The sequence below is a fragment of the Tinamus guttatus genome, unplaced genomic scaffold (assembly GCF_059628265.1).
Source record: "Tinamus guttatus ecotype Peru unplaced genomic scaffold, ASM5962826v1 Tinamus_guttatus_pri_ptg000347l, whole genome shotgun sequence".
In the NCBI taxonomy this organism is placed as follows: domain Eukaryota; kingdom Metazoa; phylum Chordata; class Aves; order Tinamiformes; family Tinamidae; genus Tinamus; species Tinamus guttatus.
In genome coordinates this window covers 260,269-277,077 of record NW_028288881.1, presented here as the reverse complement: position 1 = coordinate 277,077, position 16,809 = coordinate 260,269, and the positions used below count along the sequence as shown (strand labels likewise).

The window sequence follows — 16,809 nt, the reverse complement described above, 5'->3', positions numbered from 1 at the left end:
ATTTTAATATTTTTGCAATGTTAGTTATTTGGCAAGATTCTAATTTAATTCTCATACTGTAATAGTGTAATCTATAGCATACAGAAAACATTATATTAGAGAACTTTCCGCCTGACATTAAAATGGCAATGATGATGCTGATCCAATTTGGAATTTAGTGTTAAATATATCAGCTCATGCACTAGATAGATAAAATTCTTGAAATCTCTTTCTCATAGCTTTTATTTTGCAGAAGTTACAACTATTCAATAGCATAGGGTCAGAAATTGTCACAATAATTTATGTTTTATGAAATTAAAGTTTACATTGTTGCACCAAAATATTTATATTATAGTTATATTTATGTTATAGTTAGTTGTATATAACTAATTTAAGGTTAGTAACAGGGACAAAACAATAGACAAAACTACTTGAATTCTTAATCTTGCCAGGCACTAAAATAAGTGTCTTTACTGCACGTGTATCTTAAAGAACATGTACAGTTATTTTCACTTGGGCTGAAATCTATGATTCTAACATTATTTACTTAGAGCAGGCAAATATTCAGTGCAAAAGAACTTAAAAAGCATAGCAAATCTGTTAAATATTAAACTTTTATTAATTGCCATCACCTAGATTTAAGAGTCAATATTTTTTCTGCACTTAAATGTGACTTAATGTGGAAAAGTAAGGTATGAAATGGGCTCCATTTAAGGATTTTTAATTTATCTTTTTCTGATAAATACAAAATGAAGTCTTAAGCTTTGTTAAAGAAGAAAGACTTCTGTTACCTTACACAAGTTAAGAGACTGTTCACACACATTAATTTATTATTAGTAAATAATTTTAAAAGAGAAAAATTCTAAAATTAACTTACCTGTAATAATGTTGGGCTTTGGTGGCATGCTGAATTCATACAACGTTGGTTCAGAAAAACCCAATCTATTGGCAGCAGTAATTTGTACTTCATAACCCATGGTCCACTGAAGATGCTCTAGGATGATGTGGTCTCTACTGCCCTGCACTTTTTTCTCTAGCCACTGGTCTTCCTTATCTTTCTGTAAAGATGTAAGTATTAGTTTAAATTCTCAAAAGCTTTTGTATCGTTTATCTAAACTATATGCTACATAACAAACACAGCTTTATTTCCAAAGGTTATGAGCATTCAAATCACCCAATACTGGGCTCTGAGCACTTGGACTTTGTGTAATTTTGACTAGTCCTATTCAGTCTTCCATGATTTGCATTCAGAGATTTTGTTGCAAGCAATCACTTTTTAACTATTTGCCCTGAATTTGTGCTTTTCTCAAGTACTGATGTTCATCTTGAAAAGCTAAGGATAGTTATTTATATATTCCACCATGAACATTTTTAAAGGTTTACTTTAAACAGATGCTTGAATTTATTCCATTTAAAAGTTTTAGAAGAATCTTCTCCTCAAAGATAATATGCATAACTCATGAATGCAAGCTGTGCTTATACCACATATAAATTATATACTGAAAACATATACTCTCTGTACCAATATGTAGTACCACATATTGCAAACAAGACCGTATGTAATAATATAAAATCATTAAAAAATTATGTAGACCTATGTTTACACTTTTGAGAGGATATAGGTAAATCAGTAAGAAGGTCTTCTATAAAAACAAAAGTTCTCATAATTTAGATAAGCATAAATTGCCTATAAAAAGAGATCCAAGGAACTTCAGCTGCGATCTTGAATTCGAAGTGCAATTTTTTCTTTCAGTGCCTTTAGTGTGTAACATTTGAATTGTTCTTTATAAAATGAGAATTAGAGAATACTTACTAACCTACATGTACTTACTTGTATAAAACAATATATATATATATGTAGGCAAATACAAAAGTCGTTTTGTTCAAAGAAATATCAATAGCTGTCAATAAAAATTCAATGGGTCCAATTCTTACCATACTCTGAGGTACAGTACATTGCTAAACACTACGGATGAAGGCCAAATCCTACCCATCCCCTAACACAAGCCATGCAATAACACAGTTCCAGTTAAAAAGACATAAACTTTCTGAAAGAAACCCTTCACATACAGGGACCATGGCTTTTTGCTACAGAGCCTTGTTCTCAGCAACTTATATTCAGGCTTTTTGCTAAAGCATCACGTTGTTCAAGTGTCAAATGGCAAAGTTTTTAGCATCTAAATTAGGAAACTCTTGGCCCAATCATGTTGCTTCTGTATGTTCTTTTCATCCCCAGTCTCCAGAAAATAGTGTGACAAACTAAGCTTTGTGCATTTCTATGTGCATTTCTGCAATAACTTATTTCCCATCAACACTGAGTGTTATGATTCTTCCACACAGACTTTGCTTTTTGTTAAACCCTTTCCACTCCTCTGGAGACACTGGTCATTGGGCCTGATGTGTTAACTCTGGGAATGAATACAGACATTAATATTATATAGCAAAATATCTTTTCAGGGACATCCATAGTCAGGTGAAAGTGGCTGCTTGTAGCAGCAGTGGAACAGCTAAAACCATCAGAACAGCATTACAATTTTTTTTTAAAAAAAGACTAAAGCCAGTTTGTTCAACAGTGAAATCAGTGTTTTCTGAAAAGGATATTTCCTAAATAATGTGACATGGTATTATTATTACGGATAACTTCTGATGCAATCATCTAACATTTTACTGATTGAATCCACTTATAATTTCTCTATATTATGTAATTTTTCAAAATGTATTTCATATAACACTGATAAAAATTTACTATTGATTGCAACATAGACACGCAAATTCTCCTTAGCAATGTTAGAAAAAGCAATGCTATATTCTATAGCATTTTAATATCTTTATAAATTGGTGAGGTTGGGAGAGTTTAAAAAAGAATATACCTAGATTCCAAAGAATCTGAGAACCCAAATCAACCTGAGAAGAGGTTCAGGTGAACTCATGATTTTGGTGTATGTATGTATTTGTGAATATACTAAGGAATTCTGAAGAGGTTCAGAACTGCAGAAGATAAAAAAAGATCTGGATGGAAAAATAAAGGTTTAGGCTAACATGATTTCTACAGGTGGAAGAGAGAGTACTGTGAACAGATGTGAGATTATATTCTCGAAACAAAACATAGAATTATACGTGATGAATAAAACGAATTTAAGATTTGGAAGAAAAAAAAACTATACAGATTTCTGTATTAGGCTGCTCTTCCATAGACATAAAATTCAGTTCCACAACTTGGTCAGGTGAAACCAGAGCTGAAAGGTTTACCTGCATGCCTTGCCAGGGAAGTGATGTTCAACTTTTAGTTTAAAGTGAAAATATTTAGATGGATTGAGATAAATGAAACAAAGTCCAAGTACTGAACTCAAAGGCAACACAATGTTTTATGAACACTGACAAGCACAAGTTAGGAGCAATAAAATAAAGAAAATATGTGTGTGGAGAGCAAGCTGTCTTCACTTAATTATCAATCAATCAAGTTTTACAGATTTTGGCCTAACTGTGACCTATCTTATTCCTTCATTACAGCATTTTCAAGTACTTTTTAGTAAGCAGAGCTGAATAATACATACAGATTTATTTTACTATTAGAGTAGCAATGGAAAGAAGGGTGAGAACACAAAAAGTCTGTCAGTTAATTCTTTCTACAAATCTCCCTGTTTATGCTAAGGCACTTTAATTGGTAGCTTGAGATATAGAAAATAGAACCGTAAAAGAACACTCATTACCTTATTAGTCTGTTCTATTATTAATAATGCTTAAAATTTATAAAAAGCTTTATATGTGCACAAGTGAAAGATAAAGTTTAGAATCATGAATCACAGCCTAATTTGAGGGGGTGAGTTAATATAATATCAGATCAGAATTTACTATAAGCAGTTTTATCATTAATATGCACCAACAGATGCACATTTTCAGATACTGCAATTAAATCTGTAATCTCAGAAACTGAACTGTTCCTTTATTTTTGTTTTGTTTTCAATAATTCCATAATACTGCTTTTCAGAGGTGACTGGTGCTGTGATCTTAGCCAGTGACAATTCAGGGATCTCTTCCATTACTTACATAAGCTTTAGATTCGCTCTCTCCTCTCCCTAGTATAAGCCTTTATTTGAAACAAATCTATGATGATGCCACGACTTGAAGACACTTGAAAGAATTAATATTATTTCTCAATTACTTGTATTTCGTTCTTAAATATAATCAACAGTTAGAATTACATCAAGTCTCAAAATTGTATTTGTAATCCAGTTCTGACTATCTGAAATACCTAAATACCTTAAAAAGGATTGTGAAACTTTAGTCTCCTGTGACTTGACAGTTTTTCATAACCAAGGCCACCTCTGACAGCAGTGGTAATGAAGGCAATTGACTGTTGAGGCACACCTATTTACTGGTGCAGAATATGACATCTGTCTCTCTAATGACTGTTTTATATTGCGCCTAAGATCACATTCTGTGGGAACTCATAAGTCCTCAAATACAACACACTGGAAGTTAAAGTGACTTATATTGTAACAAGTGAGGAACAGTAATTAACCCCCTTCAGCATCTTCCCTCCCCCATGTTCCCTAAATCATGGCAATAAAAATTCAGATCAAACAGACCTATTACTACATGATATCATGATTGTGATAAGAAAAAAAAAAAAAAGGCAGGAAATGGCTCACTGTCTTGAAACTTGACTGGAAAAAAGTAAAGAAACCTTTAAGGGAGACAATTAACACCATGTGACTTCACAGAGCAAGAATTAATTACATTAAGAGGGTGCCTTATAGGTCTGGGTGATATTTTAGAGCAGATAATAGAACGCAAATGCTGAACAGATAACACAAAATGGCTTATAACATTCTTTGGGTTAAAATGCAACATAAGCTCAAGAAGCTAAAGTGGAACTCAGATGCAGTATCTGTAGATATTTCAGACTCGGACTAAGCGAGAAATACTGCATTTTTAAAATATTTATATCTACATATTTATTCCAGTATATACAAAGCAACGAAATGAGCAAACTCCTCCACTGATGCAGTCAAACAAGAGTCAAACAACCTACTAATCAAACTTTGGTCTGTGACAAATTTCAGAGTATTAATAGTAACACTGTTATGGGTCAAAATAGAAACCACCTTCAGGCCTGTAATAACTAACCATTTCCTCCAGACATCATTATGGATGCAAACAAAGAAGAAAATATAAACTTAATGCTCTTTTCTTTTTTTTTTAAAAAAAATGATTTTTATTGCTTCTACCTAAAAATTAATTCCTGCAAAAAATGGGTATTTTGATTGTTCCATTTTAATTCTAAATTTTTACCTAAATTCGGCATGTCTGGGAAAAGTAAAACTTCTTTTTTCCAGCTTGCTACTTGCATTCTGTAACCTGCATGTATAGAAACAGAATTTCCTTTTCCAGTTTCTATGAGGCCTATTCCAACAGTTGTTGTTCAAACATTATAAGTGGGTACCAGAATATGGTACCATAATCACAAGAAAAGGTTTGCAACCATTCTATTCAAAATAATACACTAATATAGAATAATATGCATTGGCAGGGAAGCGTGGGCATATATACCAAGCACAGTTTAACGACTACAACACGTGCAGCTACAGCATCACTGCCTTTGTCAACATGCAATGGACTAATAAGCACATGTTTTTTTCATGACAATACCAGAGTAACGTGTAAATAACTACTCCTATATGGTGATTTTACATTGCTGGCAGGGCACATCTGGTTCCTTGATTTTTGAAATGCTGCGGGAATATTATTTCTTAATACCATTGGAAGGCCATTTGCTGTTTTATTGCCTGCCTTGCTCTCACAGCTTTGTATGCCGTCACTCAAGCACCCTGAGTGGTTCTGTGGCACGGACTACTTGGTGCTCTTCTCCTCCTGGCATCTCCTCACCCTTTACTTTGCAGCTCTTACTCTATAATGTCATGCTATGGTCTCTTCAACTTTCCCCTCAAAGCTTGTAGCTTGTTGCTTAGTAGATAACACTTAGGTTTATTGCCTAGGGGATAACAAACCTGTTTGGCTCCTTTTCCTCCTCAGGTCAATATAGGCCATCGTGTACGGGCCCCATCAGTGAAGTTTTGTGCATATAAGCCTGGGTCAAGTTTTTTTTATGTGCAACGAACATAAGTCACCATGGGGCTGCTGCTCACAGTAATTGCATAATACTTACTTCTCCAGAATACAGAATAAAATGTGATGCTTCTTAATTATATGATGACATTTAGTAAGTCCTGTCCATAACATGAATAAACTAATGCTAGGAGAGCAAAATTTTGTAAAAATGATATACACTATTCCCAGAAAAATATTTTTTGATTATCCTGGACCAGATAATTCTGCTCTGTCTTAAAAAGCTATTTCACTCCCAGGCTTAACAAGATATATATAAAACTTACATATGAAGGAACTGACCCTTAATAAGACATGAGCTGTTGTGAAGCATGAAACAAAAGCCACTGATCTATAGCTTTTATCTAATATGCTCTTTAAACATGTAAGCAAATACATTTGTCCAGGTGCTAGTAATGAGGCTGGCAAGAGTTATAGGAAAGCTAATTAAATAGGACCAATGGGGAAGATAGAAGAGAAGTTGTCAACAGATAATTAAGGACTTTAAATAGCATCCATTCATTCTGATTAAAACACCACAAAATTATTATTGTGCTTTTTTGCTGCACGAAGGCCTTTAATTTAGTCAAATTGCTTTTTCAACTGAAAACTAAGGGAGAGACAGATCTGAGGTCCAAGTAAAAGTTTTTTTTTTCCTGTAACCTTTTAAGTTTCAAATTAGTGATTAAATTGTACATTTATCTTTCAACAATAAAGATGGAAACTAATCTTCTATGTTACATTATGCCTTAGCCAAAATACTAGATTGAAATTAAGTCTCTGAGTTTATTCAAGATAGACACAAATTATTTAACTTACTTAAAAACACAAGAACAGATTAATTTCCCTATAATGCATGGATATACTTAAATCCACCTTAACACTTGAGTTTAACCTATTTTTTTTCTTATCTTCCCATGTATAAATACTTAGAATACTAGGAAGTCCAATCACACAAACCTTTATTGTATCTTATTATTTTTTTGCATATTTAAATGCCCTATCTCTTCTTGAAAATTGCTTTTCTTCCCCTCTGAAATACTTTGTAGTCTCTGGAGTGAAAGTCATTTAATAAGGTCAATTAAGATTTAGGGATTACTGATACCAGAATAACTGCTGGTGATTCCCTTAGGCTACTCCTGAAAACTCTACCATCTTTTTTTCTCAGTTGATTTTGAGTGACCAACTTCTTTGGTTATACTTACACTGGAAAATCACTTGACATGACAAGTTTAGAACTTGGATAACCACAGAGCTATCTTTGAAAATTTCCATTATAGAAAGTATCAGGAAATATATCAAAAACTATTACAAAATAAAAACTGTATTTTAAACGGGTTCAACATTTAATTTCTCCAAGTTTGCTAATTTCCATTCCTCACTACTTTCTGTTTTATGTTTCAAAATACATACTGTTAAACACCCAATCTCTTTAAGACTTTTGAAACAAATGTATAAGGCTGCTATTATAGAAGGCATTGAATAAAATGCCGTCTTACAGGGTCTAGTCAGAGAATCATGGGTCAGTGGCAAGTGATATGAACCTCTTATAAGAACATGAAGAACTTATTAGAAAACACATAATTTTGGACATAACTCATTGTTTTTGCCAGCTATATTCAACCAAATCATTTGTGAGCTTTACATATCACATAAACGAAAGGAAAGATATTTGACCTATTTCAATGAATAAGAGCTTTTTCATGGTAAATACGAGTTACACATTGCATAAGAGACTTTACAAATATAATAATAAATACAGTTATAATAGATGATTAATGTATAATCTTGTATCTTATAAAGATAATAGTCATTACTTATATAGTGTAAATATCTGCTAATTTACAACACAGTGTTTCTCTTGTCAGTATGACCTTTCCACTATACAATTAGAAGGAAGAGGAGGCTTTTTTTTCAACTTATTTTTTGTTTTTGACAATCTGGCCTGAGCAGCCTACTCACAAAAGAAAAGACAGTATATTGCATTTTAGGTATTTTTTTCCTACTTTTTTAGTATTCAAACCATTTTGTTACATCTCAAATTGCATTATCTTTTTTTCTCTAGGTTATAAGCAGATCTTAGTAAACAAACACCATATATTTTGATTAACTGAAATACTTACACTTCTGTATTTCACAATATATTCCAAAATGGGGGCACCTCCATCATCTTGTTTAGTTATGCTGAGTTTAAAACTCTTGTCGCTTCCTGGCTGTCCATGAATTGATGGGGGGCTTGGCTCCCCTAAGCAAGGAAGGAAGAAAATATTGAATAAAAATAATTCAAGAGTGATATAATTCTTAAATTATGGCTGGGAATCTGTCCATAAGATTATTATTCCAAATCTTTGAAATCAAATATTTTAAAACAATCCTTCCAAACACTGCAAAACATGTGTAACAAGTATATTAAATGTTTTGTTTAAACTGTGTTCTAAACTAAATTAAAAATCTCACACAAGGAAAAAAAAAAGATGTAAAATACAAATGAAGATCCTGTTTCTTCAATTTGACTTTTGATAATGTCACATGTAACTTACTTTAGAAATCATTTAGTCATCAGTTCAGCAACGCTGGTAAACTACTGTTCACCCTGACGCTTAAGAGCAAGGCTACATTCTAGCAGAGTGTGTGTCCATATCATTTACGTTAAGCATAATCCTGGAACATTTAAATCTAAATTCAGTTCTCTATATGAGACCTAAACTGTAACACAGGTATTTAGGTAAGAATTAAGTCTTTGATAACTGTGGTAAGACAAAATTAGACACTTTTGGAGTACAAAATAACAAAAATAGTCTTTATTAACAATAAATGTAAAGATTACCAAAAGTAAATAAAATTTTCTCAGCAATGAAAGAGTAAAAATGATCTTAAACATACATATTCAAGGATTAATAGATAACACCGCTTTATTAATGGCATTTCTCTGATTAATTATCATTTATGTATGCAATGCCTATTACAAATTTTTATATTATCACATATTGTAACATGGAGGTGTCTTATATTCAAACTATCTAAAAATATCCACTCACCCAGAGATTTCCTATTTCTCTGTTCTAAAAACGATTTAAATCTCAACTTTGCTTAGCTTTCTATAAGGTAGTATGCCTATCAGTTCTATTAGTTTCTATCACTTCTCTACTGTAAAATATGTCATATGAATTATAACAAATTACTTTGTCATTCAAAATATTTAGCATATTCATCAAATTTAAACAAACAGAAAATTGAGAGCTGCCAAGTTACAGGTTTTGTAACCTATTTACAGGTCTGTTGTAAATGAGAATAGAATATAGTAACAAAGAGAAAATCTTTCAAGTTCTTCTTAGTTTGGTGACTTTTAATGTTCATCCCATTAGGCAAAGACTACAGTATTCTTAACTATATTGAATAATGCCCTACTCTGAAAACTGTTCAGTTGCAGTAGATTATGGGAGACTGGTCTAAGAGCAGTGGCTGACATTCTTCGGTACCTATTTGAATACTGGACAAAGCCATTTGTTTGTTCCTTTATTTGTGTTCTCCCTTTATATTTTTCTTTTATTCATTATTGTTTCTGTTTAAAATTTAAATTTAAAATTTAAAGAATTTTGGGAAAATACTTTTCATTAGTCCGTAACATTTAAATCACTTCATGCCCTTAAATGTTACCACTAACGTGGAAGTGGCTTTGTAGCATTTGCTATTTTCATGTAATTTTAGTTTAAACTCTTTATTCTCATCATTTTTCTACTTTCTACCTCTATTTGAGGCTTGATAATTATGAAACTCATGGCAGCATAATTTATTTAAGAAATATCTATTGAAAGTGCCAATTCCCTATTCATAGATGTCTATAATTCTTTGGGTATAAAAGTCCTAAACCTAATATCTTTCCTGCTTTCTGCTCTTAACATCAAGATATGCCTAAGTCTTATAAAATATAAATAGTAGGATAATTTATCCAAATTAAATTCATTTATTTTACTCTAGGGATGGGAGAAGAAGGGGAGAGAAACATGAGTTTTGAGAAATTTTTGACCTAAAGAAGACTAATTTTATACACTGAAAGGTATAAGCTTTTGCATAAATATAAATAATATTCATAGTGAATCATATTTTAAAATTATTAGCTGATCTGAAAGATATATACTCTTATACACAGCTGCATTTTAAATTAGTAGCATGATATTACTCACGGACAGGTAAGGTCTGAAAGATCTCGATTTTGCTATATTCTCCTTGCCCTTTTCCATTTACAGCAGCTACTTTTATTTCATACGTAGTATTTGGTTCCAAATTGCTCAGAACAACCATTGCTAAAGGAAGGAAAGAAAAATATGGAAACAAAATTGATTAAGCAACAAATAAAAAAAAAAGCAAGGTAATTTTTTTTTGCTTCACTCTCAAGTAGGTATCCAATATTTAAATAGTTTGATTTCAATTCCATTAGTTCGAAACTTTTGTCTTGTTCAGAGTTAAAATTCCACTTTATTTTTTTAATCTGCATAAAATTATTGTTGTTTTTTGAAGGGATTTTGAGTTGGTGATATAGAAACCATAGGCAATAATTAAGGAATTTCATGGAACTGATATTTTATGTTCATACTACTAGCATAGGATACACAAATTTGGGGAAAAAAATGCAAGTTTCCTTATTTCTGGCTGTCAATGGTCTCTTTGGCATCTGACATTCAGTCAAGTTACCTTCATACATTCATGACTGGCCATTTCTCCTTCATGGAAAGCAGTACCTTGGTTTACCTTCCTCAATGCAGCTACATGCACATTATTAGTGAACTACTGATGTTATGTATTCAACCACATATGACTCAAGATCTAAAATAACAGGTTCCTGTGATGATCAAAGACTTCTGAATTGGTTATGTATCCAAAACTACAAAAAGCATGTTTGTACATATTTAAGAAGCAGGCTACATTATAATGCAGGAAGTGATTCAGGAAGCAGAGAGACTCGAATATAGAACATAAAGCCAGTATTCTTATAATGAGAGACAACAAAATCCAAGTATTCAGAAGATTCCCCATTACATGCACCAGTAAGTATGATGCCTTCAGAATTCAAGAACACATCTCTAGAACCGTAGGCAGAGATAAAATCAAAAGCAGAAAACTGAAAGAGGAAGCTGCTATCCCTTCTCCCTCTCCCGAAGTTGTACACTCCCAAGAATGCTGACAGTATACAGCAACAAATCTAGAAATGAAATGCAGAAAAATGATGCTGGATTCCATGATCATCTATGGGAATGAATTATTGGAGATTATGCTACTACTGGATAGTAAAAAACAAAGCAAACAAACAAACAAACAAAACAACGCTGCGTGTGCACCTGGAAGCTTAGACGCATAACGAGTCCTTTGACCATTACCCTGTCTTTACAAGAAAGCTCTATTTTGTTGTTTCTACAGCCATTGTCCGCTTGCTGTTTGCCAGCTCTGTGGTGAGCTCCGCAGATGACAGGTTCATACTGGGGAACGGGCACACACTGGCTGAACTTTAGTCGAAGCACGTCACTGCTTGTCTGGCCCAGAAAAACAGGGCCTGTATAATCTTACAAGAGGACACAGAATTGCAGTCCCTTGAGAAAGAGCCAGTTGTCTCTTTGCCAGGCTCAACAGAGCCTAGTTTCTTGTTGTTGTTGTTGTTTTTAATCTTTATTGTTACAGAAGACTATTCTAACAGTTGCTTTAGGCTTGTTTTTCAAGTTCTGTATTTAATGAAAGTATAATTATTTCTGTCATTACTCCTTGCTATTCTTTTGATTGCAGATTTACTGTAATTTCTATTTCATTTTTATTTTAGTTTCCACAGCAGACTTCTGTCCTATTACCAGTGGAGCTAAATGGATTTAATGAATTTTAGAAAAACAGTAACTTTCCCATTTCATGCTTTATTATGAACTCTTGCATGAATTTGCCACTGAAACATGACAATCATTTTCTTATAATGAAAACAGTAGGATTGTGTATCTCCCAGCACTTTCAGTTTTATTATTTTCATAAAATTCAGAACATCAAACTACAAAAAGAATCACGTCATGAAAAAATAAAGTGCAATCATGAGAATAAGAATAAAATTTGGAGACGAAGAGAAAGATTATGATATATAACATTCAGCTATGGTAAGATGAAATTTAAAAGCATAAACCAAGCAGTAGCAGCGTTTGATTTGCCTTTGAGCCACGATTACTTTTCAAAGCTGAATAATTTCATTGAAAATAAACCTCAGGGCATGCTAAAAATTAGTGTTACTCTGAATGTTTTTAAAATTTAAACAACATCAAAGCACAGCTGTGAGTTTATACTTAATAAAACACGAATGTGTTAACTACATAAAACCTAAGGATCGAGTTTTATAAACACTCGTGTGACACTCCTGGGGCCTATTTAAATGAATAAAATTACTTGCATATGCTGTATTTAAAGAATCAGTGTCTATTTTAGAAGCCCCTACACAGCTACAATGATCCTCACATGTGTATTTATGCAATTAACCCAACTAAAATCTGATGTCATCATAGATGCAAAAAATGGTATCATTTGGTATCAGTGATGGTATGATGGAGAGGGATATCTTCATACCCAAGATAATTTATCAATCAGTCATATTCTCCAGGAAAAACTCAGAAATCAAAACAAAATATGCACGTTGATTACCAGAATACTTCAGACAGTCCAACCATAAAAGGTAATGAAGAATGATTGTGTTAGATAAAAGGATCTATCCCATAGTATATAATTAGTTTGCAGGGCTAAAAAGAGACTAGAAACAAATTTTTAATCAACTAGTTTAAGGTTTTTTAAGGTTTGTATCTGTCATCTAACCATAAAACCAATTTATTCCTCTTTCCATATACAGATTAAACCCTTTAAACAGAAGGAGTCCATAGCTCACATTCCTGGACACAGTAGGTATTTTGATCACAGTTTTCAAAGATCACTGAATTAATAAACTGCAAAATCTCAAATAATTTCCAAAATTAACATAGGAATTTCACTTTCAATATATGAAGGAGAATAATTTGATTAACTGTATGGCACTGTGTGAATTATGCCACTGGCAGCAATACATCCCAAAGAATTAAAGCTGATTGATTAATCACAATCAGGTTTTTCTGATCTGTCCTATCTACCCATATTTTCACATTGGCTTCCTAATCATATCACCTTTGTGCTTTATCTATCTGAAGTATTCAACTTCGCAAACTAATCGATTTTACTGGGATTATTTGCACACTAATTGCTTAGGTTGAGGAGCAGACTTGGAGTTCCTCCAGAGAGGAAAAGCAGATTATCTTGCAGGATCTGCAGGCATAGCTGGACTGAACCCGGCACAGAACAGCTCAGGTATTAGTTCTGTGACTTGTAAGAAGTCAGACAGGAAAGACGCAGTCTGCATGCAAACCTTTCAGGAGATCATGACAAAAAAAAATGAGACGTGTTACGGTTTCGTTTTCATATACCGTATGGAGAGTTTAAAACAAGATGATTAATACTCTTTTTGAGAGTTGCTAAGGAACAGTATTCTTTTCTTGTACTTACATTTGATTATTCAGATGCTTCTAATTTGCAAGCAAATCTAACATGTTAAAAGACACAGGACAGAAAAAGTCACAAATGTTGACTATATTAGATGTATTAGATGGACAAAATTTCAGAAACTCCATAATTAGCGGTCAAATTACTTGAAATACAGAGTGGAAGCACTTCTGCTGGAAAAAAACGTAATTTCTTATTGCAGAATTTTAATTGCTATAAAGAGCTATAGGAAACAGCAATGATTTGCTGTGAAATAATTTGTACCATAAATTACGGAAATATTAAAAAAAAAACAAAAATCACCACCTGATTTTCTGCTCCACAGCTAGATTGCTTATATTACCTGGTTATAGCAGAATGAGAGGGGAATTGTGTGGAATATTAAATTGTCATATTCCCAAAGAAAATCTCTCTCAGAAATCATTAGGGATGTGAGATATTATGCAAACCATCACCAAAACAAGGAAGGTGTACACTAACTTAATCACAAAGTAGATATTCTGGGAGGTTAATTAACAGAAACATCACTTACATCAATACAACCTTCTCACTGGGGGGCTACCTGCTGCATAGAACAACCTTCTCCTAGTTCCCCATTTCACTTCTTTGAGGATATGAAATCTTATTGTAGCACGATATCAATCTGTCTTCAAACAGTATCTGAGACCTATCGTTGCTGAAATATCATCATATCTCATATGTATTTATTTCAGACAGCGGCAGCAGTACAAAATTTCTTTCCAAGAAGCACTGTAGATTTTAGGATTTTTTTTTTTTTTTGCTATTGCTTTCCCTATAGTCTGAATTCTTATTACAAACACAGACTGAATACAGAGCAGGTTTGCAAGTGGAGTATTTTGATTTAGCACCATTTTGTTGTACACTACTGAAAAGGGTCCACTGTAAATACCTGAGTCTCTTTCAGAGAAAAAAGGAAAAATGTTACATATGCAGTATATATAGTGTATATAACATAAGTAACTTTTTACTATACCACAGTATAAGTACATGATAGCATTAATTTTAATAAGAATTGTTTTAATTACTTTTTTGTTTTTTGCAGCAGCAGCAACAGTGGAGGACAAAGCCAACAGATGATTTTTATTACACTATTTGGATGTACTTATTTCCTTAATTTCTTATAACACATATTAAAATACATAAATGGTCAAAGCTTACTGAGTATTGGGATATAAAATATATATCATATATAATATATATATTAATAACTCCCTTTCATTTCTCTTTTTCTGTGTTTTCAGTTGCAAAATATCCTGTACAATCTTCATAATAATCACAACCTAATGCCTTAATCTTTAAAAAATGCAGTTAATTTTCATAAATGCCATGGGTTTCTCTTAAAGGGAAGTGAAGGCAAAGGGAGGGGAGAGAAAGAGAAAGGGAGAAGGAAGGGGAGAGACGGAAGGAAAGGGAATGCAAAAAGGGGAAAGAAGGAAGAAAGAATGGAAAGAATTTAAAACTTAGTAAATAACCACCATACTTTAAGTCTGGGAGAGAGAATGGTTGAAGGGGTTGGCTGCAAAAAAATCTTGTTAAGCAAAATAGAAGTGTACTTAATAAACTACTTATATAATTTTATAGGCTAACCAGAAATATAAATTGAGCTTTTAAACATGCAATTCAAATGCATTTCTAATGCTTTTTGAGCAATGCTTTTTGAACAATGTAACCTTAGAAATACCAGGTCTCTTCCAAGTATTCATTATTTCTTCTTTTTTATTAAACAAATTATTTTGTAGATCTTTCATGAAGTGCTATTTTAAAACTTTTTGTGCATAGGACTGTGTACCTTATGAACTGTTAGAATTTATTTCGTGATAAATTAAAAACTTTTTCTTGACTGCTAATATTTTGTTATCCTAAAATTCAGAATTGTTAGTTTAAGTCCACTGAATGTTGAAAATGATTTTCACTAACACTGGTGAACTGCGAACCAGTCCTTTCAAAAACTGAATGCAGTTTTCTTAGCTCAGAAAACATAAGCCCAGATCCTGGTGTTGTAATTTAACTCAAGGAAGAAAAGGAGCACAAGAGAGACCTGGCAGAGTTCTCATGAACTTCCTATTGGTGCTCACCCACGCAGAGACCAAGAAGATGGCCACTGGAAACCCTGATTAAATCGAAGATGACCGTAGGGCTCTGAGGGACAGCCAAAGGGATCAGAGGTTTCTTCTGGTCAAGCTGAAAGGCTTGGATCAGATTAGATGTATCTAGTAGGGCAATGCATCTAGAACAGGCTACACCAATGACTGTTGCCAACATGGCAAGTCACATACTGGACTACAGTTGGAGTTGTAAGGCCAGTAGATTCACAGAAGCTCCTACCCTGCAGGTAACGCTGATAAAGCTAAACATGTGTCCAGAACAGAGTCCAGCAGAGTGCTACCAGGGGTACTGAGAGCACACAAAGTACAAGCAGATATTGAGGGAGATGGGCTTAGTTGGTCTGGAGAAGAGGAGCGAATGAACAGGAGATTCAGAGATACAAGCAGAGACACAAGGGGAGCCAGAGTCTGCTCAGCAGTGGCATATTCTATAATACGGGCAAGAGCCACAAACTGCATATTGGTATATACACTCCAGATACAAGGAAAACATGTTCAGTGGGAGAGTAAGGCAGAACTAGGAAAGAGTACCCCAAGAGGCTGTGAAATCTCCACTCTTAGAAATTTTCAAGACTGAGCTAAAGCTGTGCCTAGCCAAGGCTAGGACTGGCACTACTCCTGCTTCAAGCCATAGGCTGGGCCAGGTGATAGTCCCAGATGTTCCTTCCAGCTAACAAACCTATGAGACTATGAAATAAAGAGAATAATACCTTGGTTCTTGCAACCCAGTTCTGTCCTCTCTTGTAACACTATTGTGACCTTCTTAGTGTAAGGATGCTAAAGTCCTCTGAGAGAAGAAACAGCCACCCACTTGTAAAGCCTCCATTTAAAACTTTTTGAGACAATAAAACAGTATACTACAGTAAAATCAATAGAGATTTGAACTGCTACCAGATATTCTTTCAATATTGCAAGAAGAAGGCATTGTTAAAAATGCTTTTAAGCATATGACTAATGTTCTCAGTATGCCATCATGAGGGTTCATTGTTAAATATTTATGTGACTGTCATTGCTGTAATTTTAATAGAACAAATTGCACAAAATTCATAGA

General features: G+C 33.4%; 1 protein-coding gene across 2 annotated transcripts in view; it reads right to left on the bottom strand.

Annotated features, from left to right (window-relative positions):
• Positions 1-16,809, bottom strand: part of NCAM2 (neural cell adhesion molecule 2) — a 261,042-nt gene that overhangs the window by 34,041 nt on the left and 210,192 nt on the right. For both annotated transcript variants that reach the window (XM_010220023.2, XM_088529801.1), the window contains exons 13-15: positions 10,272-10,391; positions 8,211-8,332; positions 857-1,037 (exon numbers count right to left, since the gene is read on the bottom strand). In XM_010220023.2, coding sequence (XP_010218325.1) covers positions 857-1,037; positions 8,211-8,332; positions 10,272-10,391 — 423 coding nt within the window. The remainder of the gene's footprint in view (positions 1-856; positions 1,038-8,210; positions 8,333-10,271; positions 10,392-16,809) is intronic.